Genomic DNA, 26,739 nt, shown 5'->3' with positions numbered 1-26,739 from the left:
ACAACGCTGGGCACCTGAGGGTCCCTTCCAGAGCTACGGAGGGGCATGCGTGGGGTCTGGCACTCAGAGATCACGTTTGCAGAGAACACGTGTGGTACGCAGGATGATGCTGTTCGCGTTTCAGCAGTCACTGTTGTTACCTACAGCAACTACCTTAGATCCCTACCCCAGAAAAGGTTGTTATAGAGACATTTTGATAAGTGACCAACCTTTTTGGCTCCTGAATTTGAAGGACAGTAGCTGTCAATATTGTTGTCAAGGAGAATAAAGAAGATAAAAGGGTCAGAAAACAAATAATTTAATATACTACTAAAATTGCCCAACTGAAGAGGCTGACAAAATTCCACAATTCTGCCTGCTTTCTGAATTTTTACGAGAGTCAATAAGAGTGGAGTATATACTTTGTTGCCAGCTGTTCTTTGGTTTTCTAGGGAAAAGGGATGCTACCTAGGAAGAGCATGATAGCAATTTCCTTAATAAAAGAAAATAGACACACTCAAAAATAAAAACCTTGGTGAACCTACTGAGAGATCTACTGTTGGCTTCCGTTTCTGGGGATAACAAACACAGGAGTATAAAATTAAACAGCTGCCAAAGTCTGAAAATGCCGGTTGTCCCATTGTGCTGTTTTCATTTCCAGGACACTTACAGATGTGCCGGTGGTGCAGCGGCACCGTCTCGGCGTTGGGAGAGCTGCCTCGGCACCCCCAGGTAAGGCTGCGAAGGTTCTAGGTGGAGCCTCTGTCCAAGATGTGCGAACTCCAACGGCAGCCGTGGGTGTCTGCTTCTGTCCTTGTGTCTTGGGATCCTTTGTTGCCCATAGGGGAACATTCATCTGCTATGCTATTTGTTTCATTTTGGGACATTCTTTAAAATAATTTCTCCTGTGTGGAGCAAAAGTGGAAGATGCAGAGTGTAGGTGAGCGTCTCTCCCTGCAGCAGCCCCGCTGCATCAGATCTCTGAGATCACAGCTCCCTCGTCTGAGCTCCGGCAAAAACAGCACCTGCAACAGCTCAGATATGCCCAGTCTTGAAAAATGTGTGTACTCACAGAGTGGTGTAGTAGGGGCTTTTGGTGTGGTTTTCTAAAGGAAAAAAATATTGTGCCCTTTACACACAGCTAACTAGAAAGTTTGTATGTTAACTCTCCATATTTGTTTTGCTTGTTTGAGGAGTATCAGGGGAGAAAAAGACCTGAACTTTGTCTCAACAAGGCAGTGACACTGATACTTGTGCAGTAATAGAATTTCCACTGTTTCAGTCATTCAAAAAGATCTCAATGGTTTCTGGAGGCTTGATTATCTTAGGAAAAAAAAATATTTTTAGTAAGATTTTGAAGTTTTTCTTAAATTTCCTAGTTTAGGTAAGAGGCTTAGCAGGTCAGCATGAATGTATCTGGAAGTCTTGGACAGAACAGTAACATCAGAAACATATTTGTACATAGCTCTATAATACGTACTAAGTAATGAAAAGAAAAGAAATCCAGAACTGGTTTCATCAGTAATTAATTTAGATTATCATCTTTGGGAAGTAGGTATAAGTACAGGTTTCAGTCTGTTACAGCTGTATCTCATTTTTTTCTCTTTGTTTTCCTCCACAAGTAAGTGCTGCTGAGCTGTGGGAGAAAATCCAGGGTAGACTGGACATGTTTGCAATATTAATTACTCAAATAAAAGTTCCAACCGGGACCAGCAGGAAGAGCAAGCTATGATCATTACCCACACCCATGGTGTCCATGGGTTAGGGAAAAAAGCTTGAGGACATCCTTATGTATATCTTGCATCCATTCAATTGCACAATGTAATTTTGAGGTAGTTTTCACTGGTATTATCAATTTTCCCCGATAACTGCTACAGATGGTTTGTTTAGCCTGCAAGCTGGTCCTACCCCCTTCCATTGCAATGAGGCCTGAGAATGAGTAAGAATAAGGCCTACCACTGTTTGCAGTGATTTTCTTGGGTGTCTCTGTGTCTCTTCCTTTCATCTATCCCTCCATAAACATTTGTCAGTCCATGTTCACAATATTGCATCATCGTCACATTAATTTAGGTATCACGGTACAGCACCACATTGCAATGCCGTGGTGTTTTGCCGGGGGTGTTTTTAGCACCTTTTCGATGGAAAGGCTGTTCCAGCATTAAGGGCATCACTAAATCACCAGAACCAGGTGGTTCAAATCAAGGTTGAATGAGGTTTTTATTTTTAATTGCAATGAAAAGGTGCACATAATAGATAAGATAGCTCTAAGTGACATTGTTAGTCACTATCTAGTACAAACTATGACTAAATTTCCCTTTGCCAAGCTGACTTCACTTTTTTGATGAAAAGCTAAAAAGGCTGTGTTAAAGCTGGCACAGAGAGTGTCTGCAGACTTTGAAGAAGAGAAGCTATGGGAGAAGGTGGAACTTCAGAAATAGCAAGACTTTAATTGCAGAGCCACAGAACAGCTCAGTTTGGCCACATGAAAAGCTTTGTGTCTTGCCAGTGCCTGCTTGAGCTGGGTAAACACAGCTCAGCTGCAAACCATCCACGCTCTCCCCAGAGCCCCATGTCTATGTCAGGAAACCTGCCCAGACAAGCAATGGCTGGAGATAGTGTGGGGCTCATGGGATTAAATACAATAGTCCAAGCATTTGAAAGCTTTCCTAGCACAACAAAGTCTGGTATTTTCTCTGTGTGCATCCCTTCACTGGGGGTACTGCAATCTCTGCTGTTAGGCATTAGGTCTCTCCATCGCTCTCCACTGGTCCGGTCTCCTTCAGGAAAAGGAAATGCCTACCTTTGTATCCCCACATATGGCTTAGGAAACACTCACACCATCCACAGAGACAGGGTTAATTAGTACCTTTAGGGGAGGGAAGGACCGGTTCTCTCCCAGCTGCATTGTTTTTATATGTGACCTTAAAGAAAGAGCTAAACAAAGGTGGACAAAACTTGCAGTGAGCTCTCTATGCCCGTTCTGAGGGAGAAAATTTTTGCTTTGTGCCTACAACTTTGAAGATCATCTGCCAGGTTAACATTGTTAAATGGAGGCTTATAAATCTTCCTTCTATTTAATCCCTCTAGCTTTCCCCTCTACTGTCCCCTCGTAATCCTGTTAGGTTATGAAAAATTTTGCTAGAGGAAAAAATAGGTTTGTTCATTCAGTCATGATTAATACAATAGTATTTATATACACACAGATGTACTGACTATTTTCACAAGCAGTTACATGGATGTATATATGAACATCAGTGATTGCAGAAGATGGTCTATGCATACTCCAATCATCTTGTGTTCAACAGTGCCCTTATATTCTTGCAAATTCTAGTCCAAAGTGTATTTTTAAATTACATGTATTTACTCACTCTGTCATCATTGATATAATTATTTATGCCCTGCAGACATTAGCTTTTTCCATCAAAGTTTCTCCTGAAGTGTTGCATCAGAAAACTCAAAGCACCGAGTCAGACTTGCATTGGCCAACTCAAAAGTAGAAGTTTGATCTCAAAATAGTTAACTGAAAGGATTTAATAAAACTTTTACTGAAGTCTAATGGCCATTTCAAAAGAGAACCCTCAGATGAATAGCGTTTCCTCTGTATTCAGTTTGCCTAAAGAGAAGGAAGCACTACATGTTTTCTCTAAGAAGGACCGAGAAGTGGGGAAGGGAGTGATGCACAGGAGGCAGTGATGGCGTAAACCTCTTCTCACCCTTGGGCTGAAACATTCTTACTATAGAAATAAGAAGGTGTAAGGAACAAGACAGTAAAGATTTGCCTTTTTGCAATACAGTCACTGTGTTACAAGAGGGCTGGTGGTGGGAAAGGCAAAGTGCAAATCGTCCTCCTCTGTTACTGCCAGGTGGTTCCCAGATGTGGCCCGAGGAAGGTCTCGGCCAGCCCCGGTCCCCGCGAGTGTCTCGTCCTGTTGGCAGCGTGCTCACCAAGGCTGGTGGGATGGCTGCATGCTTGTCAAACATTTGTCAAACAGCATCGGTGTGACATTTTAGGGCGTTTTTACCACAGTTTTATTTCAGAAAACGTGTATGTTGGTCATAATTAGAAAATGAGAAATTTATTGGGGATTCAAACAATGTGGACTGGTGCAGCTAGACATTTTACACACTCCCTCTTTTTCCCAAGCAAAATTAATAGGTATTATGGAATTTGAATTTTTAAAACTTTAATAAAAACAGGAAGCTGGAAAGATAATGACAATTGCCTGTAGCTGCTTAAACAGTCTGCAGAAGTATCTGTTGTAGAGGAAGTGTCTCAAATAAAAGGAAGCATCTTCTTTCTTATAGTTTCCGTGATCCTGAGAAAGATGGATGCGAGAATCATGAATATAAAGACAATGATGTAATTGGACGTGCATGTTGTCAGGATACTAAGGAGCTGACTCCTGAAACCTCTATTCCTATCCCAAGAAGTGGAAGCAAGGAAGATGCTCACATGGAGCAAGAATGCAGGACTAAATCTCTGAATGGTAATGCTTTAATAAAGTGTCCAGAGCAGCCGCCTGCAGCTCCTCAGGAGCAAGTAACGTACTGCCAGACAGCGTTAGCTCAGCCTCACCAAGGAGACAAAAATACAGCCAAAGGTTTAGTTGCAAAGGAAACATCTGTGCACAATAGCCAACATGATATTCTCCCTGAGAGAGAGACAAATCTGCCCAAAAGGAGACTGCCGTCTCCTGAAGACCAGCGATACAAAGAACTTGCTATGGAGATCATTGCCAAAGACAATTCTCTGGTTGATATTCTCATGCCTCATCCTGTTAGAAAAACTGCTTTAGACCTGATGGAGGGTCTGTTTCCTGTTAACATTTCCAAGCTGGATAAATCACACAGAAAAAAGGGAGACGTACAGCATGTGCAGGAGAATGAGTAAGTAGACAAAACCAATTATCTAGTATTTTAAGCTATTTTAGTGTATGAATACCATGTATATACTAGCAGTAAGATGACTTGAGCATATTGTTTTATTTTTGTTTCATTAGCAAAATATTTTAGCTTTCTGATTTACGTATCAAGAAATATCTGAGGCTATGGGTATATGACAGAAGAAATGCGGTTCAGTTATACCTTATTAAAAGGGACTGTGACAAACCTAGGCTGCAAATCTTTTACTCTCTATCTTTTAAAAAATTAGAAAAAATACTGCTGTGAGAGGAGAGTGATTGTGAAGTCAAGATGGATAAAACCATGAACACAATGTTTGGGAACAAAACTCTTAAGTGTTTGCCACGGGTATTTATTTTCTGTTCCAATAGCAGGAAAAGTAGTAGAGATGCAACAGAAGAATGTCCTGAATCTGAACACGATGCCAAGCAAAGGAGCGAAGGTCCTACCTCTAAGGGAAACCAAGTCCTGAACAGGAGCAGAGACAGCACAAATGACCTAGATGACATCACATCTAAGAAAGTATGTGGATGACCGTCAGAGGAACCGCTCTTTCTTCACCATGACAAAGAAGTTATTATTAATGTCACATATATTACTGTGGATATTTTTATTCATGACTTTTATCCCAATAATAATGTTTCACAGATAACTTTGAATCCATTTGTGCCAGTAGGTGAAGTCCCGGCAAATTGGCATATCGATCATAAATGGTGGCATTTAAATCCTGCCTGGTTTGATTCAGATCTGTCCTCCCACATACTTCTCTTCAGCAGGTCATCGGGGATGGGTTGTACCTGGAACAAGCACACAGGGTTGGTTATACGTTTCCTTGCAAGGCCAGCTCCTGTGCAGTAGTTGACTCACAATTTAACACTCAAATCTGGTCTCAAAATCTGTAAAATTCATTACAACTGGCAGCCTAAATAAGAAATATTTTTTACTCTGAGAGAACTGGCAGCAGTTTCTGCACACTACAGTACCCTATTAATTTCCATATGCACAGGGAGTAGAGGTAGCTTGGACATAGCTGGACTATGAGGGAAATATGGCTTGGAAGGGCAATATGTAGCTTTGAAGAATTACATGGGTTTTTTCCCCCTGTAGAAACCTGGCCATGCTCCATCTCTGTTAATGACAATCTGCCTTCCTGAAACTCCTCCTGCTGTGCATGTGGTGATATTCTTCATTACCCACTGTCTAACTGCTGCTCCTGTTCACGGTGGCATTGGCTGATTTCCAAAAAAGCTGATAGGGTTCTTCTCCCGCTCTGGTCTCGGGGCCTTTTTCCATATCAACATTTCTGTATCAAACAGCCTCCTCTGCTTGCTTCACTACCTAGGCACTGTGGCTTCCTTGAATCACCCGTGGAACTGACTTTTTCTGTGCATATTATAAATGAAATTCCAGTCGGTTCTTGTAAAGCTTGGTAAAGCTGTGACTTCATGCTCGTATCTTAGAGCATAACCGTCTGTAATCATGTTGTAATCTTTATTGCAGTTCACTTCTGACTGATTGGAAGCTCTCTGAGCTAGGGATTATATCACCAGTTAAGGTGATTACCAGTAATTTGCTTTTCAGAGTTTGAGAATTAAGTACAGCTTAGGAAATACTTCCTTTTTTCTTTTTCTTTCCCAGAGCTTAAAATTATTTTAAAAGTAAAAAATTTGGCAAAGATGATGTGAGGAAAACCCATTCTCTAGAGATGATATGGATTCTCTTTAAGCAATAACAGCTTTCTATGATTTTTTTTTTTTTCCCCTTTGCAGCTGGAACTCATCTCCAGCCTCCAGTCAAAGCTGCAGACCCTGTGTGAGGAAAGGGAGCTCATCCTCTCTGAAGCCAGGGAGTGTGCCAAGCGAGGCGAGGAGCTGGAGGCAATGGTGCGGGATGTCTGCAAGCCCAATGAGTTTGAGCGCTACATGATGTTCATCGGCGACCTCGAGAAGGTTGTGAGCCTCTTGCTCTGCTTGTCCAGCCGCCTTGCCCGAGTCCAAAATGCCATGAGGAGGATCGATGGCAATACAGATGCTGAGGAGAAGGTGAGTGACATGTGAGCAGGGTATTTAATTTGTTTTGTTCACTTCTTTCCAGATGGGGCTGTGCTCACCTCATTTGTCTGACAGCTCTGAACAAAAGTTGTAAATTATTCATGAATCCCAACCAGCCGTTGCCCAGGCAGCGTTTAGTGTCATGCCACGGGCTGCGTCTGCACGGCTGAAGCAGAGTGGGCCTCTGGTGTGGAGCACAGGTTCCGTGCTGGAGAACAGAAGTGCAGAGTGAGCTCTGCAGCTTGGTGCTGGGGTGGCAGCAGCAGCAAAGCCCTGAGAGGGTCCAAGCCAGAGCGGTGGCCTTTGAACCTCGGCCTGCTCCCTTAGCTCCAAACCTTTGCTTCAGAGGGGTTTTTGTTGGTTTTGGGTTCTTTTTTCCACCGGTAATTTCAATGCATTAATTACTGCCTTTGAAATCGTATTTCACTTAATGGGCTTGTCTTAACTATAGCGAGCAGGAAGAAGATGTGGTTGTAACTTGAGATAAAATTCCCTGTAGTTTCACTCAGCTAGCCAGTTTTTCTGGAAAATTAGGAATTGTCTCATGTCATCAGGAGATCTTTTCAAGTCTGAAAAATCTCTTTTTTGCTAGAGGAGACAAGCCAAATTTATTCCAGGAATGATGCTTTCCTGCTGTTCTTATTGCTTTTAGACATGTTTTTATCAATACAATACCTGCTGTTATCTCTCATTTGGAAATTGGAAAAGCAGAGAGTTAGAAAAACTGGGATTTCCTGGAGCTGTGCTGCTGCCTACCTGTAGCTCGAGAGGTTTATTGTAGTTCACATGCAGAAGGGCACAAAAAGAGTCCTGCCATGCAGTGTGATATGGAGAATCAGGATCTACCCGCTCCAAAATGTCAATCGTGTTAACATGAATAATTTTGAGCAGTATTCCACACTGACTTTGGCTTTGTGGTTGGCGGGGGGGGGGGCGCTGCTGTTTCTTTATAGTGTTATGTTTATACTCTTCATAGTAAATACATTACAATAATTTATTCAACAATTTGAATAACGTGCTCAGTAAAGACTTCGTTATGTGTCAGCATTTTTACAACCAACTCCCAGTCACTGCAATTGCCCTAATGTTAGCAAAACCAGCAGTCTTGATCTTTGACTCCGTTTTTAGGGTGTCGATGGTGACTGTTGCTCTGTGCTATATTTATGGACACGGTCCTGAAACTGGGCATTTTCCAGCAGTGCTATCCCTGTGAAAATCATTACAGCTGAAAGATAATTAGCTAAAACGTGAAAGGTATTAAAATCCTGTAGAACAGGCAAGGCTTGATTCTCATGGGTTTGTTAAAAAGAAACCTTTGATGAACAGTAACTGTCTGCATCAAAGTTACTTTATCGCATGTACCTTTTAATAGAAGTCACACTTTCTTTTTACTATGACATTGGCGCTCTGGCCACACGCAACTTGTGAAATACAAAGCTATGTGCCTTAAAGAACTTCCAACTGAATGAAGATGGATACAGGATACTTTAAAATTACCAAAATGTTAAGTATATTGATTTTTTTCCTGAGGGCAGCATGGAAGAAGTGAGCCTTGATGGGGTTTACTGGGTGTCTTTTACCTTAGAAGCCACAAGAATGAGTAATTCAATTGAGAAAAAAACTCGTGTGGAACACAAAGCCCACAAGAGGAAGTAATTAAACTAAATTGGCAGTGGCTTGCAAGTGAAGACCTAAAGTCTGCCAGGAATGGTGAGTTTTCATAGTGTGCTGCTTTGTTTTTTCATTCTATTAGCAATCGCTGAACGAACGGCACAAGCTCTTGTCTAGACAGCGGGAAGATGCAAAAGACCTGAAAGAGAATCTAGATCGTAGGGAAAGAGTGGTCTCTGGTATCCTTGCCAAATACCTGACTGATCAGCAGCTCCAGGACTACCAACGCTTTGTTCAAGTCAAGACCTCCTTGCTGATTGAACAGAAGGACCTCGAAGAGCAGATTAAATTTTTCAAAGAACAATTAGAAAATCTTGAGAAAAGCATCCCCCTCTAATACCCACCAACAGACGTTTTTACACATTGTAATTTGTGATGTTTCCCTGGAAATCCACAGGCGCTCACTGCGCTGGGCTCGGTTTGGTGAATTCTTGCAATCCTGTTAGTGCCACAGTATTGACAAGTGCTTAGATGCTCTGGGCACACGCTGGACGTGCCTTCCCCTTTGGACGGGCCAACTGACAGCATCTTACAGTATGTAGCAGACTGCATTTTGGAAATGACTGATAGGATATGTTGCTCCTATTAACTTGGCGTGTACTTCCCCTTCCTCTTGTCTGTCCATCTGTTTCCAGATTGACATAATCTCAATAAAAGAATGATACAAATATTTTCCTCTTGTGGGTGGGTTGAGTGTTGGAAATGAAAAATTATGTGGGTGTTCAAATTTGAATTGGAGATTGCACAAAGCCATAGGAAATGTTATGGACCATTTCAGTGAAACTCCTCGTTTCTACTGTTTATATGTGTGACACAGTAAAAATACACTGCAATGGAAGAAAATAATTATTTCCTTTCTTGGCAGTTGCCATCCATGAGTCTCTCCTGCCTCTGCATAATCCCAGTAGGCTGTTCAGTAGTAGGTCTTAGGAGATCAGAAAAAAGGGTGGTCCTCACTGACATCAAAAAGTGCCGATCAGTGATGAAGGCAGCTTAAATGAACACTTTGGGGAATGATAAACTCTGAACTTATTCCTGCATAGTCATTTGCAAAGTCCTCACTGTGCTTTTGAAGTGTTTTATTTTTCAAGCAGCACCTTCAGGGGTTTGTTTTTAGGTACTTTTCAATTGTCGGCCTGCACAAGAAGTGCTGAACGTGAGGGAGAGCTCCACTTTGTGAGGTAGGTGGGACGAGTGGAGGAAGTGATTTAGTTTCAGTGAAGCTTTATATAAATCCCTCGGCAAAAATCTTTTAAACTAATGTTGTGTGTTGAGTCAAACCAGTGATGTTGCTGTATTTAAAATTTGAGTGTGTTTTGTTTGGTTGGTTTTAAGTATTCAGTGAGAGGAATATTCCGTCTGAGCTACATACCTAGACCATGAATAAGGCAGCTACTAATCGAACTCAGGTTTCTTCCACAGGCAAAATAGATGTTCATTATTCCACGATGTTAGACTTTACCAAGAAATGTTGTACTAGTGGTGTGTGTCCTGACTACAGTAAGTATCATCACCACTGAGAGCAGCTGTCCTGTTCCTGAGGCATCTTCTCCTTTGGGATTGCGTGAGCTTTCAATAAACATACAACCAGCCAGGATGGGGAATTGACGTAGGTTTAAATTGATGGTTTGGGTTCATTTACCTCAGATCGCATTCTTCGTCTGAGTTTACCCACCAGGCAACACGAATGAACCGATCAAGAAACGACAGTGTACGAAAAGGAGACCACTGTATGCATTCTGCGTGAGCGATGTTTGTTAAGGATAACTTGCCAGCACTCCTGCCTGCTGAAAGAGGGCACCAGGGAGGGTACAGTGTGCTGCACTTGCCCACGAGCAAACTGTGAGGTGGCCTGGGAGTTACACGACAGTGCAATAAAGCACAAATAGCTTGCCAGACTCCAAGGTTGTCAGCTGCTCTGTATTTGTCTTCAGAACAAACAATTGTGTCATCAGGTGCTGTTCAGACTCCAACAAAGAAGCGTTGTTCTGTTCTGAGTTTGCACGTTTATACAGAAGTACTCATATCTGTAGCCCTGCTCACATTTCAAGAGAAACAACATAGTACCCTGAGTAAGGCTGCGAAGACTTGGCGTCAGAAATCCATTTTATGATGTGTACCAAGTATCAGTAAATATGTTTGTAATAAAGTGTCCAAGTGGATGGTATATAGCAAAGAGCAGTTTTGTGAATATTAACATTTTGTTCTAGTGATCTGAACAAAATAGATTGTGCTTAATGCTGAAAACCCTGTTTCACCAGGCACGAGTAACTCCAGGAGTGCAGTGACCAAGCTGCCACGTGTGCTGTGGTTATCGCCTTAATGCGTGGGGGAAAATGGCCAGACACCGTAGATCCTGTGAGTAGATCTGCTCAGTGGTTCTCAAAAGGCCATAAATACAGGGTTTTAATATGTTAATCTGAAGGCTGCCTTTAAATGGTCTTTAAAATAACAGAAGTGATGCTAACAGAATCAATGGAGAATTTAAAAAAATACAAGCTATGTTAAATCAGCTGTTTTCATTATTTGAGAAGCCTGACTTGAAGGTGCACTCTATTATTATTATTCCTAGTTGAGAAAAATCTACCTGGTTGGAAATAAATGTTTGATAATTGAAGCTAATGCTTGCCTTTAAGGGAAAGAATGGGTCTGTGCTGTTTAGTTTCTCTTATCTTTTTCGTCTTTTGTGTCATGGAGAAGATTGCTGCTCCTGCCGCACTGGCACTCACAGGTATGCTTCAGAGAGCAACGATTAGAAATAACTTTTAGTCTATTTTCCAGAAAGTCACATATCTGTGCTCCTTCTTACTTTGTTAGAACTCTGAATTTCAGACAAAGTGAAAAACAGATACAGCGATGACATTGAAACCTCTTTGCTGGCAAGCAGAAACCCCCTTTCCAAAGCACCAGCAGATCTGGATCATCAGGTGGGTCTCAATTTTGATACTGATCATTTGTTATTGATTTGTTACCAGTGGCCAAGCCTAAGGTAATGGTGGTAGTTCACACTGGACCTGAGCCATGTACAGCATTCCTGGCACACCGACATACTAAGATGTGGGCTTTTAAAATCAGTCTGCTGTGTAAATGCAAATAATGATTTAATCTGATCCCAGATGAATGGCAAGGAGCAGCCCTGGGTACCTCTGAGACTGGTGAAAGACTTTGGTTGCTCAAAATCACAGCCATTACTTGCAGGAGGAAGAGACGCTCTGTTTTTAGAGATGGGCTTGCATCTCCTTTTAGCAGTGTGGAGTGGCACCGAGGTGATGTGTGCTGGCCAAGAACTCCCTCTAAAGAGGCCAAGGCTCTTTACTTCTTAGCTGCTGGGAGAGAGGACTGCATCAGGCAGGTGGTGTCCACATCCTCTTCTTGTCTTCACATCAGTTTACATTATTAGCTTAAAAAAATCTTTCTCTGAAGTAGAGCTTGCGAGCTGAGCTTGTTTGTGGGGCTTGCAGGACTCTGTCCCAGTGAGCAAGACCTTGAATCATCTTGTAGCTCAGCCAGTTTTACATACGGTAAGCGTCCCTCTCCACTCCGGTCAGCTGTCGTCTTTAGAAGTACGGGCTGAAGTCAAGAAATGGTTTAAGCACCTGCTTTTGAATCCTATTTGGGAAAAAAACTGGGTTTGCCTTTTTCTGAAGGTTTAGTATTTAAAGCACTAATTATATCCCCGTAACAACAACCATTGCTTACATAGTAGCTTTTTCCCAACTTCAAGTCATGCCATTTAGCTGATACTCCCTTAACTTTATTCTGGGGAATAACATGAGAAACTTCCTATAAACAGGCAGATTTCCTACAGCCTTCCCAGGCTCTCCCTTCTCCAGCCGTGGTGCCTCCTTCCACAGGTTCCTGCAGCAACAGTGAGAACAAAACCCCAAGTACCTGCATGCATCTGCCATCGCTGCAGCGCGGAGGCAGCCGACCCCGGCCTCAGCCGGCACCACTGCTGTTGAGTTCACGCAGTTCCCCATTTCTTCTGCCTTCCTTTCCTTCCTCTTGGAGCACAGCAGCCAAGAATGCCAGAAATGCAGAGCACCTTCTTTTTACAACACTGTGATCCCACACTGCTCCAGACAGTTTTTCTGACCCTGTACAGGTAGAAGACGAATTTAATACCTGAGCTGTAAATAGCAGTAACCGGTGGTCGTCTTAGCAAAGCAGATCTTGCAAACATAAGGATTATGGAAATGAAACCCTGTGCAGTGCTTGTGCGTTATTACTATTAGCACCACTAGCCTTCCATTTGCGACTTCTCCAGCAGCAATACTGAGTTGTCTGTGCCCAGCACGTATTAGACCAGGGAAGCCTTAATGCTCTGCGCTTCTTCCCAACTGCTGCCCAAAGCCCCGGAAAGCTGTTGGCTTCCAGGGGCTTCAGGGCCTTGGCAATTCACCAGTGCCGAGACCTGCTGAGCCACTTCTTATGCAAACAAAGTCAGGTGTGTGTGTCTGTGTTGGGGGAATGCAAGGAATGAAGGAACTCTCTGCTACCTGACCCTCTGGGGAGAGCAGGCAGGAATTCCCCACTGCTGCCCAGCCACAGGCAGCAGAATGCTTGGAAGTCTCCTGTTGCAGCCTGCAAGCTTAATACTTTCTTAACATCCCAGGTAGAAGGTAATGTGACCCCACCACCAGGAGAGAACTGCTATCAGAGACCTGAGGTGAGCTGTCTGTATGAATTAATTACAGCTACATCCAGGAGAATGCAAAATAATAGTGCTGAGGAGAAGGAAGAAGGTGAAATGCAAGAGCCTGGATCTCCCCCATGGGGTTCCAGCTGCGGGGAGGCTGGTGGGATTCCAGGAATGATCTCTGTAACTCATTTGGCCATCCACGCACAAGCAGCGTGGGGGAAGAAACTGCAGTAGCTTGTGTTCTGCTAAGCAAAAGCAGGTGGGCCTGATTTCGGGGTAAAAAGATACCTTTTATTGCCTAGAGCCAGAGAGATGAGCCAGCATTACAGGTGTGGGGTAGAGCAAGTGGTCAGTGGGAGCAGACAGTGCATCACACCCATCTGACAGTGTCTTGGCAGCAATTGCAGGGATTTTAGACATAACGGCTCATTTAGAATGTGATTTGACACCCACTGCAATGTGTGGGAGTCACTGCTGGATCAGGAGCTGCTGTTTCAGCCTCTTGCACTGAAGGATCTTAATTTTTTTTTATTTTTTTTTTTTTTTTTAACCCTGGCCTTGTTTTCTCCACTGGGGCATTATGCTGTGGGACTTCTGCATGTGGAGCTAATTAAGGAGTGGAGGGGTGCAGGGGTTAATGTAAATGTACTCTGCAAAAGATCTGTTTGGTGCTTGTGAGAGCTGTATTTAATAAGTAGAAGGATGTTCTCTCTGCTTTGGGAATTCATGGCAACCATCTGAACAAAATTTTAAAAATAAACTCAGAGCAGTATTGCAAAGCTAATCTTCTACGCCTGAAGGGAGCCCACGTATACATTAAAGAATAATCAGGCTGTAGGAATCATGCAACCTCTGGGTTTCACAAAATGCACTCAGGAAGCAGCACGTGAATGTCACTGCTAAACGAAGAGAGGCATTGAAGGTTATCAGAGAGACTCTAAAATGTTACATGAGCCTTCAAGCTGAGTCAGCTCATAGATAAATCCATGGAGAGAAAATAGGGCCTGAACTGATAGTCTTGATTTAGAGAGTAAGAGACGCTCCTAAAAATGTGCATAAACAGCCAGAGGTCTTTCTAATGGCTTTCAGCCAATGATATAAAGAACAAGAACATCCCAAACTACCTCAAGAAGGAACCGCTTGTGAAACAATCCCTCCCGAGATCCCTGCCCCGGATGGGGGCTCCTAATGGGATGGCTGGTGGCTCCAGCACCCCTTTCTGGGGTCCAGCTGCTCCCTCCTGTGCACGAGGTCAGTGTCACCCAATGTCACAGCGGGAAGCAGGAGCTGGCAGTAGGAGAAAGTGGTCTGAGCAATTCTCACTGATGGGCAAAAGTCTGTAACAGAGTGCAGAGGTGGACAGACAGACGGCTGCTTGGAGAGGAGCGAGCTGGTCCGGCCCTGAGCTGACCCGAGCCCGGAGCAGAGTCGTCGTGCTTTGCTGCAAAGGGGGTAACTACTGCAGGAGAGTGGTGGAAGGAAATACAACACAAAAAACACGGTGAGAAAGTCTGTTGGTACCACTGCAGTGTGGTGGTGTGACCGTATCGGTGAATCTTACTGGTGTGGCTGTGCTGAGACCATCTGCTTCACGTGGGATATAGATCGGCCAGCAGTGCTGCCTTTTACAGAGAGAACAACAGCACACCACGCTGTGCACGGGTGACACGTTACCACCACCACGCTCCATCTGAGCCCCACGGGAGCCTAAGTGTCTCGGTGTTTCTATGCCATGGAGTGTGTTTTCCATGTGTTCCCCTCCACATCTGCACACTCTTTAAAAATGCTATTTATGGAGCAAAAGCTCATGGACTGTGGTCTCTGCGAGAGCATTTCTGGCAGTCAGGGGTGCAGAAGCCCCCCTTCCCTGGTGCACCCCAGTGTTGGGATGCTTTCTGCAGTGGGTGAGGACAACCGCGGTGCCTGGAGGCATGCTGGGGAGTGAGGGCCTGGCACCGCAATACCATGACCTTGCATCCAGGGCTTGTGCATTTGGGTGTTGTGTTTTATTTAGTGAAAATGAAGGTTATTTGGTTTGTGTCAGCAGTGAGCCCGCAGTGCTTGCTCTGCTTCTCAGCTGGGGTGTCTTACCTCATCTGGAGAGTCTCAAGGTGATGGGGATGGAGGTGGAGGAAGGAAACGGGGCAGGATGAAAGGAATTCCTCTTGGGAAATGGTCGTTTGGCTTTGGCTGGAAACTCATGCTCTCAGATGAAGAAAAAGAATAACGCTCTACCTGGGGCAAACACAGAGCAGAAGTCCTACCTAGGAAGAGAAAGCTGAACAGTGCCAGCATCGTTGTTGTGCACATCCATAGTTTTTTCTTCACAGAAGGGGAAGAAGACATACTAAAGCTGTGCTAATATTAATAGTATGGATCTATTTTGACTGGGCTCAGAGGCAGATTATTGTTTTAATTTAAGATCAGAGCTTTTTTTCATCACAGTAATAATTAAAAAAAAAAAAGCCCTGAATGTACTGAGCTGAAAGGATTCAGATTCACAGCACTGTGTGACTGCCGAGCAAACCCTGCGTGGACCGAGGCAGCGCAGCTTTGCCTGTGGACAGTGGCTGTAGCAAGGCTGGAGCTTTCCCAGCTCAGCTGTGGTGGTACTGGTCCGTGCAGCACCTTGACTTGCTGGCCCTGCTGAGGACTGCGACACAAATGAGCACGATTTCAGCACACAGTGCAACATCGTGGGCAGCGTTTGAGTGCGGTGTTATCGCCACCACAGACCCTTTAAATCTGTGCTTTGTTTCAAGCCTGGTAAAGCACAAACACGCAAACTCTTGGCTGTCTCGAGTTGGCTAGCAGAAGGAAGGATACTGCGGCGGCCAATTCAAACAGGACAAAGAGACTATGTAAAATGATGGGTGCGTGGCGAGATGTGAGCTGGGGACCGGGGAGGTAAGCGGTTGGGTGCAGCTCTGGCTGTGCGTCCCATGTGTTTTCAGAGAAGTTGCCAAGGCTCGGGCTAGCTTAGGGGTGTTACTGGCAGAGCCGCTGCAGTGAATCCTGTCCCAGCCCCTGTGCTGGGTAGATATACTCAGATTGGCCAGAAAAAATCTTTTTTGCTGGTATGCTTTATTCCACTTGAGGAATGGTGCGAGTTCTACACAGAGAAAGTCTTTCCCTTGTACAATCTGCATTTCTACCAGAAGTGTTTGTTGATACAAATCTACCCAAAAATGCTTTGTGGTGCAATTGGCTTTTTTCTTTTTTTTTTTTTTAATGCCCCTTTCAGGGGCAGTGAGTAGGACCAGACTGCTTCTGATGGGGGCTGCACCATGTACTTCTACAGCAGGTCTGTTTTAGAAACCTTTGCAGGTGTAGTGGTGTTCATCAGTGGAATGAGTTTGGTGAGACCAGTTTATCTGTCTCTAAATGCTTTTTCTGAACTAGTCTAGGTTATTTGGCAAGGACACTCTCTTACTGCAGGCAGCTGCATCACCATTAGAAAGTGTCTCCTGATGGGACTGTTCTGGCAGTTCACTCCAAAAGGGCTAGCAGGTGACCAGCCACCATGGTTCAACGGCCAGCAGTTGGTGATGGTTCGTTTTGGGGTTGCACATGCCATATATGGGCTAGATGTGCTTAATGATTTGCTTTGTCTGATAAATTAGTGAAATAAACCTTGGAACTAGAATAGAAAATGAATGTTCCTCATTACGATGCAGAGCTTTTGATCTGTGTTGTCCTGCTCTGTCCCTGTTCTCCCCCTCCAACAAACAAACACCATGCTGTTTGTGCCCGTGCTATGTGCCGGCCAAGTCCCTGTTAACAACCTCTTAATTTGGGGGGTCCCACATTAGTACAAATCACTGGAAAGTGCAAAAACTGCCATGTTGCCATTTTACTCAGATTAATATGCAAATCAGGAGGCAAATGCATCCAAGGAATGTAGGTCATAGTGGAAACGTGCAGAGCGGGAGGAGAAGGGACGAGCAATGGGGAGTTAGGGGACTGTCGAAAGGCCTCCTCTACCTTCAGCTGGTGGTTCAACTCGCATTGGGTCTGTTGGAGTTATTCAGTGACTTTTCCACTGGACCTTGGTTTTGTGATGAAGCCGAAATCTCGTAAAGACTCCACTGCGGTACGGGAGCGGCATATTTCCCAGGGCTTTCATAGAACAGGTGTTTTTCTGTGCAGCACTCACAAGGGGATGGAGACGGCCAAAAAATTTATTTGAGCCTGACCGCAACCGCACTGCCTCATGCTGCTCAAACAGCCGCATGCAGGAGGACAAAGTCTGTCCCTTTGTATAGAATCGCGGCTTGAAGCTTGTTTGCTAACCTCTTCAGTGCAGGTTTTTGAGCTGATATTCCTTGGAACAAAATGTGCCGAGGAATGGATGAAACAACTTATCTGCAGACTGAGCCTGGGTCAGACAAACATTAGCTTTGCTGATCTCTGATGCTGCTAAACTAAAATCTGAGCCCGTTTTATTTGTGTAGGCGCTCCACTGAATGCGCAGCATTCACAGGTTGTGGATGACGCTGCTCGTGCTGCCTACAGGTCTAAAAAAAATTATCTTGATTTCACTTTGGAATATCAATACTAACTGTGTGCTTTAAAGAAGTGACCAGGGTGATTATCTCCATTTTACAGCAGGAGAACTGAGACGTGGCAAGTAGGCAGGCTAGTAACCAAGGCAAAATACAACCCCGAGCTCCTGAATCCCGGTCCTGTGCTTCATCTGCACCTTCCATCTCCAGCCTTCCGCAGCTGCCAGCCTGCCCCTACCACGTAAGCCATCTCCACAGGGCAGAAGCAGAGCCCAGGGGGCTAGGGTTTTTTGGTTTTATCCTTTCCTGCAATCAGCTTTGATGGTGGGGAAGGCAGCTCCCGGCTCTGGGCTGGGCCAGAGGTTCAAAAGGCTGCTTGCCCGGCCGGTGGAGCACGCTGCGGCACAGCCTCTGCCCCGGGCCAGCGCGCTGACGGGAGCCGCAGTCCTCCTCTTGGCTCTGTCACTTGTGAAAGCATCCTGACTAAACTTCACAGCTCTCACTCATCCAGGTGAAAATCCTACTGTGTTCAGCTGGATTTGGGCTTGACATTGTGGTATTAAGGAGAATCTATCAAGCCAAGGGATTCATAAAACAGTCCCAGCCTTAGTCTCTGCCAGGAAACGCTGCCGCGATGGTCCTACAGTGTCCCTTCCACAGTGTAAATGGCAACATGCGAAAGCAAAACCCAGAAAGGCCGATAGACTGGTTTTACTTCAAACTAAAGGCAATATATATTTTTCTAAGATTACAGCAGTGCAATTCTCAATACCTCTCAGTATTTGTTTGTTTGCACCTGAAGTCATATGGCACTGGGTATACTAATCACAGCCTAGCTAAATACTATCTTTTCCTTAATCTGCTCAACAAGGAGGAGGAATGAGCTGAGTCACTGCACAAACTTGTTGGCAGAGCCTGACCCACCCCACCTACAGCACCCGACCTTGTGAGCTCCCCACCTTTGTGTTGCAACCTTCCTGCCAAGCCTCGGAGAACCTCCCTGGGGAACGCTGTAAGGAGGAGGGCTCTGTTGTTGTTGCTGGGCATTTTTCTATCACACTAGCTCATCACTGTGATGCCTCCGAGGAATGAGTAGTGCTGAGTTTCCTTGATGATACGTGCTGCAATGAAGTCTTATCTCAGCTGTGACTTCTTGCTTTTCCTTTGATGCAACAATACAGGAGCAATGAAACCTTCTCCCTACTTTCCTTATGGTGAAGTCATAACCACGCTTTATAGGTTGGTCAGTTTTTTTTTTAAACAGAAAACACTCTATCCTTGAACCTTGCCTCCGACTCAAGTAGGTTTTACTCAGAATTAGCACTAAAAATTCAGCTATGTTATTTGAACAGGTATCAAGCATATAGCCATAACTAATGAACAAACTTCCCCATCAGGCCGAGTCAAACTGGAGAGCATTTCCAATTCACACAGAATCAGAACGCTTTTACCAGGCAGCGTCAGTCCTGCCAGTGCCTCAGATGCAACACGAATGCACACGCATGCTTCTGTAGTTTCAGTAAATACAGAAAAAAAAAGCGTTTAACATCAGTAAATTTGGAAAGACTTCTTAAAACAGCAACAGACCTTTTTTTTCCTGGAACTCTGCGAGCTGACACAGCATAGCACAAATCAAGGTTTCAACTGACCACGCTGGTCAATGGTCACACCAACAGCTATGGAGCAAATAGGATTTTATTTTTTTTTTTAAACCCTACTCCAGATATAGAAGTCATGAGGTACTTGATCATTAACGTTTGCTTAACAACTTAATTAGTTCAATACGGAAGCAGACCAGTGCAGAATAATCCAGTCTCTTCCGAGAGCAGGTGGATCAGACCCCTCTGCAATCGCTGATTACCCTTACAACAAATGTCACCAACACCAGGGAGAAGGTGAAAGGGGGCAGTGCCTCCACCTTCAGCACAGTCCTGTACAGCATTCTTTGCCGAGCATTTGGGAGAAGCCAATTACAGCCAATTAGAAGTACTAAGCTTGATTCAAGGCTGAAAAAAACATTCCTGAAGTCACTGACTTGGAAAGAAAGGCAAAGCATGCAAACAAGTGTTTCAGTATGGAAACCAAAACACCTGACGGGGCTGAAAAGCAGAGCAAGTGTAGTATTGCCATCACCTTTGTCACCTCTGAATTACACAGGTTTTTTTAGTTACATTTTTAGAGAAAATGAGACAGTTTAGCAGACTGGCCCCAGCAGTCAGACAGTTTCTGTTCTTAGCTCTGCCTTTTCACATTAACTTTAACACAATAGTAATTAAAAAAATAATAATCTCACTGCAAATCTATTACTTAACCTGCAGTTAGCATGCTTTTTGGAGCTATGTGTAGTTCTATATATAGAACAATTATGTTTATGATATAAAAGAAGAGTTAGTTTTAAGTCAATGATTCATGCTGTTGAGATAAACATTGCTGTAAGGTGTCATGCAGACATTCTATCATGAAACACCTAACATAACATAAAGCCCAATTTTTAGAAATATTTATTGTAAATAGGTCAAAATCAAAGGCCAAGTTCTAAATAAAAAGAATCAGACATACCAGCCTAGCTTTGTTTCCAGTTGGCTACTCAGAAAACTCTGCAGGATTCTATTCCCAGTTCTTCAGTTCAGTTTTTCACTATCAAATATCAACAAGGTTTTTATTCAGATTAAGTGATTGAACTATAGACAAGTTCAAATGTTCACAGTATCATCAAGACATGTGGTTAGTCCCACCTAGAAAGTCTTTCAGGAAGAGAAAGAAAGTCAGAAAGTCTTTCAGGAAGAGGAAAAAAAAAAAATTTAAAATGCTAACCTAGCTTTCAAACTGAGGTAGACAGGTCATGGTGACCTGAGTGCTGAGGGTGGGGTTTTTATTATTTTTTAAAGTTGTTAATCTAATAAAATGCATTAGGCAACAATTGAGATTGTTATGTTAGTATTTCTGATAGTGAGAAACTTTGTTTTGAAAAAGTACAACTTTTTTTTAAATAGAAATACTCCTCTTCTGTTACCAAAATAATCAGAAACATCATAGAAAACTATGCATCTTTCCTCTAATAATTTAAGCCTGCTATGTAACAAGCCATGTTAAAGTAGCCAGCTACCAGCTCACTGCTCACAGTGTAGAATATGCAATTCTTTACCTTACTTGTGCTCTCCAGCCAAGGAACGCAGATCAAGAAGGCTGTACCTTAAGCATTTTAACCTGTCTATGCACACAGAGGTTGTTTTAGTTTTTCAACCGTTATATAGTATAAAGTTTGCAGTCTCGACTGATACATCAGCACTACGGTACATACAGCATTTTTAACACTCCCTGGGCAGCTCCCTTTCCACAGGCGTCTGTGGGCTGGGTTTCAGCCAGTGGCCTTTGGAGCCAGACCCTATCGCTGATTTAGTTAAATATCCAAAAAGAGAGACACGGAGAGAAGAAATCCAAGCTGCTTCTGCGAGAGAAAATCGAGACCCCAGTCACATTATTAAACAATTTCGATCCCAAGAAGGCTAGTGGCCAAAGAACAGCTCAGAAACGGGTCTGCGTTTCACGACGACCTCCTCTTCCTCCTCCTCCATTACCTCGGAGAGGGAGGAATAGGAAGGGAAGCCCCCTCTAGTCTTTGGCTTCCTCCTCGGGCCCGTAGTGGCAGCCAGGAGCTTGTTTAAGGACGAGGGCTTCCTTAAACCTTTGGTGAGGTCGCAGAAAGCCATGTCATCGGATATGACCCCCAGGAAAGTGCTAGTGGAGCTCAAGATGGAAGCCGCAAGCTTTGTGGTCTTCTTGATGGGCGCGGAGGGCTCCGCGTTGTGGGGAAGGCTGGGGTCCCCCAGCAAGCGCCTGACCGCGGAGGAGGCCCCTTCCTTTAGGTACTGGTGCGGCTTCTTCCCGCTGTAGTCCCTCAGGTCGGTCTTGGCGTGGTAGCTGTAGACCAGCATGGTGATGACCTTCTCCTGGCCGTGTATGGCGGCCAGGTGGAGCGCCGTGTAGCCGCCGTGCGACCTGGCGTCCACGTTGACGCGGGTCCCCCCCTTCTCGGCCGCTCTGATGATATTCGTCACCATGTCGCAGTTGCCGCTCTTGGCGGCCCAGTGCAGGGCGGTGAAGCCCGAGATGAAGTCCCTCCGGGCCGCCAAGCTGGCGTCGCCCAGCAGCAACCCGTGCAGCTGCTGGGTCCACTGCCCGCCGGCCGCCATCACCAGCCACCGGTGCTCGGCCTCCTCCAGGGGCACCGCCGCCGTCTCCTCGCTGGCCCGATGGCTCTTGGGCCCCCGCCGCAGGCCGGGCGAGCGGGACCCGGCCGCCGCCTCCTCCTCCTCCTCCGGCGGCGGCAGAGACGAGGGGGACCCCGGCTCCTCAGGCGGCCCCGGGGCGGCGGGGGGCGGCACGCAGCGCACCGGCAGCATGCAGGGCTTGGCGAGCGGCTCCCGCCGGGACCCCGCCGCGCCGGCGGGCAGCGGGACGCCGCCGCCGCCGCCCTGGAAGAGGCCCCGCAGCTCGGAGACGGCCCGCGGCCCCGGCGGCTCCTCGGGCGGGGGCGCCGGCGAAAGCCGCCCGGCGGGAACGGGGAGGCCGCCATCGCCCCGCGGCGCCAGCGCGTCCCCCGGCGGCGGGGCGGCGCGCAGCTCCCGCCTCAGGACGACGAAGTTGGAGCCGTCGCGGTCCTTCACCACCGCCACGGCGTTCACCGCCGCCTTGAACCGCTCCCGCCGCTCCGCCGCCGCTTCCCCGCCGGCCTCCAGCAGCGGCCTGAAGGCGCTCACCAGCTCGGCGTGCCGCACCCGCCCGCCGCGCTCTCGCAGGAAGCCCAACACGGCCGCCGGGCTGAGGTCGAGCTCCGCCATCCCGCCGCCACAGGTGGTGGAACCGCCGCCTCCGCCTCCCCCGCGGCGGAGGGAGCCCGCTCGCCCGCCCTCGGCGGGGCTCGCCGGGATCTGCAGGCAGGAGGCACCTGCGGCGGCCAGCCTGTTCCCCGCGGCCGCTCCCGCTGAGGTGATCGGGCCGCCCCGCCCCGCCTCGCCCGCGCCGCCGCCTCCGTCCGAGGGAGCGGAGCGGAGCGGCACCGGCGTCTGTCTCCTCCCGCGGGGCGGTGCTCCGGGGGAACCGCCCGGCCCCGGCCCCGGCCCCGGCCCCGGCCCCGGCCGCCCCACAGCCGGTGAGCGGCCGGGCCCCCGGGGAGGCGGGAGGGCGGCGGCCCGACCCGGTGCCGTTGTCGCTCGTCTGCGCTGGTGTCTCCCTCAGGGAACTGAGGAGACGCGGGTCGGTAAGGTCACCGGTGCGTCGGCCCCGCGGAGACCCCTCGGGCAGGGGCTAACGCTTGGTTGATTTACTCCTCTTCCAACTTCCTAAAGCGATTGGTTTTGTTTGTTTCGGTAGCAGCCGAGCGGTGCGGCTTTAGGTCTCTGCAGAGGCAGGGCTCCGTTCTCCGAGAAGCCTCTGGAGTTCTGCGGCACCTGCGATCCTTCTGGGTTAGAGCCGCGCGCCTCAAAATAAGTCGGAAGAAAGGTGGATGGGTCGTTCTTTGGCAATGTATCCAACTCGATGTGATGCTCTGTATAGCATCGTTATCTATTCTCTATGTGCCTTTTATCTATATTGCATCTGCAACGTACATACGTGTACATGCGTATCCGTATAAACGATGAAATCTTTACAACATGCCTCGATCTATTCACGTACACCTGGAGAAGAGAGAGCTCTTTTTATAAAGAGAGAAGCTGTCTGTGCTGCCATACCAATTACTTCTGCTTAAGCATTTAACGTTATTGTTCTCTATTCTACTGGGGAAAAAAAAATCCCAGACAAATGCCTTTCCCCAGGTGAAGGAGTAGGACTGAAGACCTCCTGGAGGGATGACATTCAGCCTGCAAACTTGTTTTCTCTTCCACAGAGTGTTGCAATTAAGATCACAAAATTGATTCCTGAATGACTGAACAGTTTGTCTAGGAAAACAGCAAGAGAGGCTGAACACAGAACGAACAGTCAGTGTGGTATGAAGACAGATAAAAGTAACTGTCTGTACAAGGATGGCTCAGAAAATAGATTCCGTTTTGTTTTCACTGTCTTAAAACTTGAATAAAATGGAGAATCAGCCTATGCCAAAGTCTCCATTTTGAAGGCAATTTGAGGTGCGTTGATCCCCATGCAGTGCATCTCTCTCCCTTCTCGTTGATGCTGACCTCCCTTCTACCTCTTCATACCTTTTACTGGTGGTGGAAGAGCCTCTTCCCACTGATTGCTCAGAGTCTTCCTTTGGCAGTCTTTCCCCTTCCCTCTCTCCATCTTTGTGCAAATCTCTGAAAAGCTATTTTATCTCTTGCTAACAACCTGGCGCTGAGCCAGTTCCTCAAAATCATTTTGCTGCTCTAACGTTCTTTCACATAATAGCGTGTAATCTTCGTGCTGCTTGTAGCAATTCAGTATTTCTACGTGAACCGCACACCTCTTATTACTGCCTTTTTACATGGCATACACAGCAACCTCGCCCTCTGCTGAGGCAGCCACTTGTGTCTAGTGTTCTACTGTTTTAGCAATGCTTTCTAGCTTATGGCATCGCCACAGTTCTGCCTGGCTTGCTGTAGAGAGCTAATAATGAGCATGCATCCAAACATTAATTGCTATGCCTTGCTTTCACTGTTGATTTCTTTTCCTTACTAGAATCCATTGCAGGCATAAGAAAAGCTCAGCAGTTTGTGATGTTTGCACTGCAAACTTTCAACTATACCCTAGGATTATAGCTCATATCTGCAAATGAGCGAGAGGAGGAGGGAAAATAATTCAGAAGAATAGGCTCTTTTAAAAACATTTTCTTGTATTACAAATGTTAAGGGAGAAGTTGTTCCTACTGCTTGAATTGGTTCACGTGTGGCAGGGTATGTCCTCAGGCTCACTGCTACACTGAGGGTCTTCCTGTGGGTGCTTGCAGAGAGGTGCCACGCTCCGTCCCTGCCTGCACAGGCATCAGCCTTCTGCACCCGTGTGTCCTTTGAGACCCGCGAGGGTGCCCTCAGATCCCACCCGTTTTATCCCCAGCACGGCACCTCTCCTGCAGAGGGATCTCGGTGCACCAGGCCCCCAGGAAGTCTCACTGCTCAGCACCCGAGGGGCAACCCTTGGGTCGCTGAGGTCCCATCACCTCTCTGGGGGCTTGCGTTGGGTCGGGGTCCCAAAGGAGGGGTGTTACTGAGACCATTCCCCACTGCAGGTCCTGGCATTCCTTGTGGCCACAGAGCGGGAGGGCACATCCCCAGGAGGTCATAGAAGAGGAGAGAGGATGTCTACAAGTGCGCCTCGTGCCATGCCAAGCGGGAACTTGTTGCTCTCGTTTAACTGCCTGACGCAAGGAGCTCTTTCCCCAGGTAATTTTCCGGTGATGCATCCAACCGCCTGTCCCACCTGCGCTCACTTCATCCTTTGTGGGCAACCCGTGCTGTGTGGTTGTGCTCCTTTTCGCAGTCTGTCTGTCAGTGTGTGTTAGGTTCATCCTGTACTTTCTGTAATTAAGAAGGAAACAACACTTCTGGCTAATCCTCTGTACCATTTCCAGACCACAGTCTGGGGCGCATCGTGTTTGCCAACCTTTCCCTTTATCTGTTGATGCCTTTTGGTTTCCCACCTTCCAGGCTAAGTGCCAGGTACCAAGAGACTAGATCCCAGTGAGCTCCTCTTAGTTTACTGAGCGCTGGTCATATTCTGATCAGATTGTGCAGTGGAAATTAAGGTGTCTGAATGAATTTTATTAATATAGATACTAAAAGCCTGGAGCATTATGGGTGTTATGCTCATCAGTCATCTGAAATTTCCAGCCTTAAAAAGCATGAGAAGTTTTGCCTCTTTTTCTGTGTCACCAAAAACCTACAAAGCAATTATTTTTTGTGGGGCTATTTACAGAATACTGTGGGCTGCTTTGTAGGAGATTTCAAGCCAACTGTCTTGATATTTTTAATTTACTGGCTGGGACAAAAACTACGTACAGAAACCCATGATTAAATGAATTTACTACTACTTTTTTTAAACACAAATATTGCAGTTTGCTAGTTCTACATCATAGAGCTGGCCTCTATTAATAACTGTGTGACTGAGGAGAGTTACCTTTCCCGTGACCAACTTTCACAAACTTTCAAACTATCGACAGACATTACAGTGTAGTACAGTGCATAGAGAGCCTGGGGCCTTTTCCCACCCCCTCAGGGGAGGAAGGTAAAGGTTATATGACTGTAATTATTCACACCACACAAACCCAGGAAATCAAGCAAATCATCTAGTCAGAGCAAAGAAGTTTCTACTGACACTTCAAAACTGAAGGAGATGGTATCCCAGGTCCTGCTCCTTCCCGCACGATATTCTCAGAGCCACAGGGAAAGGGAGGTGCCAGGTTGGAAGCAACAGAGGAAGAAAAAGGGAATATGGGGGATAGTCTCAGTTGGACAGGATGCTGCTGCTTTGCAGAAAGGTGAAGCTTAGGTGCTATTGACTACGGATGGGATTTGTACCTCAAGCAAAACTTATTTTCCTCCAAAATGAAATCAGGGCTCCCAGAATAAATAGGATGACAAAGCCCATGATTTTCCACTTTCCTTGTTGGTATTTTCATGTGAAACAAAGAGCATGCATTGTGAAGGAAAATAGCTCTTCCTTTGTTCCATGGAGAAATGCAGTAACCTTCCATAGATAAACAATTGAGCAAAAGACTGTGAAGGGGCGGGGCGGTGGGGGGGAGATTATTTGCAGATAAAAGGCATTTTCTCATAAATGAGCAAGGTTCAGCTGTAACTCAAGGACCTCAGTAACCACTTTGGATGATGTTTCTCAACAGCAATCATTCAAATGCAGTTTTCCATGTATCTCAGAGTTTGATTTATTAAAATTGCTTGTTCCACCCAGATGATGCAAGGACCCATCCCAAACATCCTCTGGTTTTCAGATCGTGCCTGCGAACTTGGTGGGATTCTAGCAGGATAATGCAAACCTGGCACAAGGTACAGTGTGGTAA

General features: G+C 46.1%; 2 protein-coding genes and 1 long non-coding RNA gene across 9 annotated transcripts in view; 2 read left to right on the top strand and 1 right to left on the bottom strand.

Moving 5' to 3' along the window:
- The window catches only part of SHROOM1 (shroom family member 1), a 52,331-nt gene extending 43,058 nt beyond the window's left edge, over nucleotides 1–9,273 (top strand). For all 7 annotated transcript variants that reach the window (XM_029998030.2, XM_041119375.1, XM_029998026.2 and 4 more), the window contains 5 exons: nucleotides 641–711; nucleotides 4,285–4,866; nucleotides 5,253–5,403; nucleotides 6,651–6,923; nucleotides 8,686–9,273. In XM_029998030.2, coding sequence (XP_029853890.1) covers nucleotides 641–711; nucleotides 4,285–4,866; nucleotides 5,253–5,403; nucleotides 6,651–6,923; nucleotides 8,686–8,940 — 1,332 coding nt within the window. In that variant the 3' untranslated portion in view covers nucleotides 8,941–9,273. The remainder of the gene's footprint in view (nucleotides 1–640; nucleotides 712–4,284; nucleotides 4,867–5,252; nucleotides 5,404–6,650; nucleotides 6,924–8,685) is intronic.
- Nucleotides 9,274–19,040: 9,767 nt separating this feature from the next.
- Nucleotides 19,041–22,762, bottom strand: SOWAHA (sosondowah ankyrin repeat domain family member A). Its single transcript, XM_029998411.1, has one exon. The coding sequence runs from the start codon at nucleotides 22,589–22,591 to the stop codon at nucleotides 21,257–21,259; it is 1,335 nt and encodes a 444-aa protein (XP_029854271.1). The 5' UTR covers nucleotides 22,592–22,762; the 3' UTR covers nucleotides 19,041–21,256.
- Nucleotides 22,763–22,911: 149 nt separating this feature from the next.
- Nucleotides 22,912–26,736, top strand: LOC115334167. Its single transcript, XR_003921058.1, has 3 exons — nucleotides 22,912–23,355; nucleotides 24,952–25,105; nucleotides 26,631–26,736. It is a non-coding gene; the product is annotated as an uncharacterized LOC115334167 (long non-coding RNA).
- The last annotated feature ends 3 nt before the right edge of the window (nucleotides 26,737–26,739 follow it).

Source organism: Aquila chrysaetos, chromosome 22 (assembly GCF_900496995.4).
Source record: "Aquila chrysaetos chrysaetos chromosome 22, bAquChr1.4, whole genome shotgun sequence".
Classification (NCBI taxonomy): Eukaryota; Metazoa; Chordata; class Aves; order Accipitriformes; family Accipitridae; genus Aquila; species Aquila chrysaetos.
The sequence above is the reverse complement of the archived record's forward strand: the minus strand, read 5'-3'. Positions and strand labels throughout refer to the sequence as shown.

Excerpts from the sequence above, each read along its gene's own strand:
- SOWAHA (XM_029998411.1), bottom strand. The coding sequence starts at position 22,591 with ATGGCGGAGCTCGACCTCAGCCCGGCGGCCGTGTTGGGCTTCCTGCGA.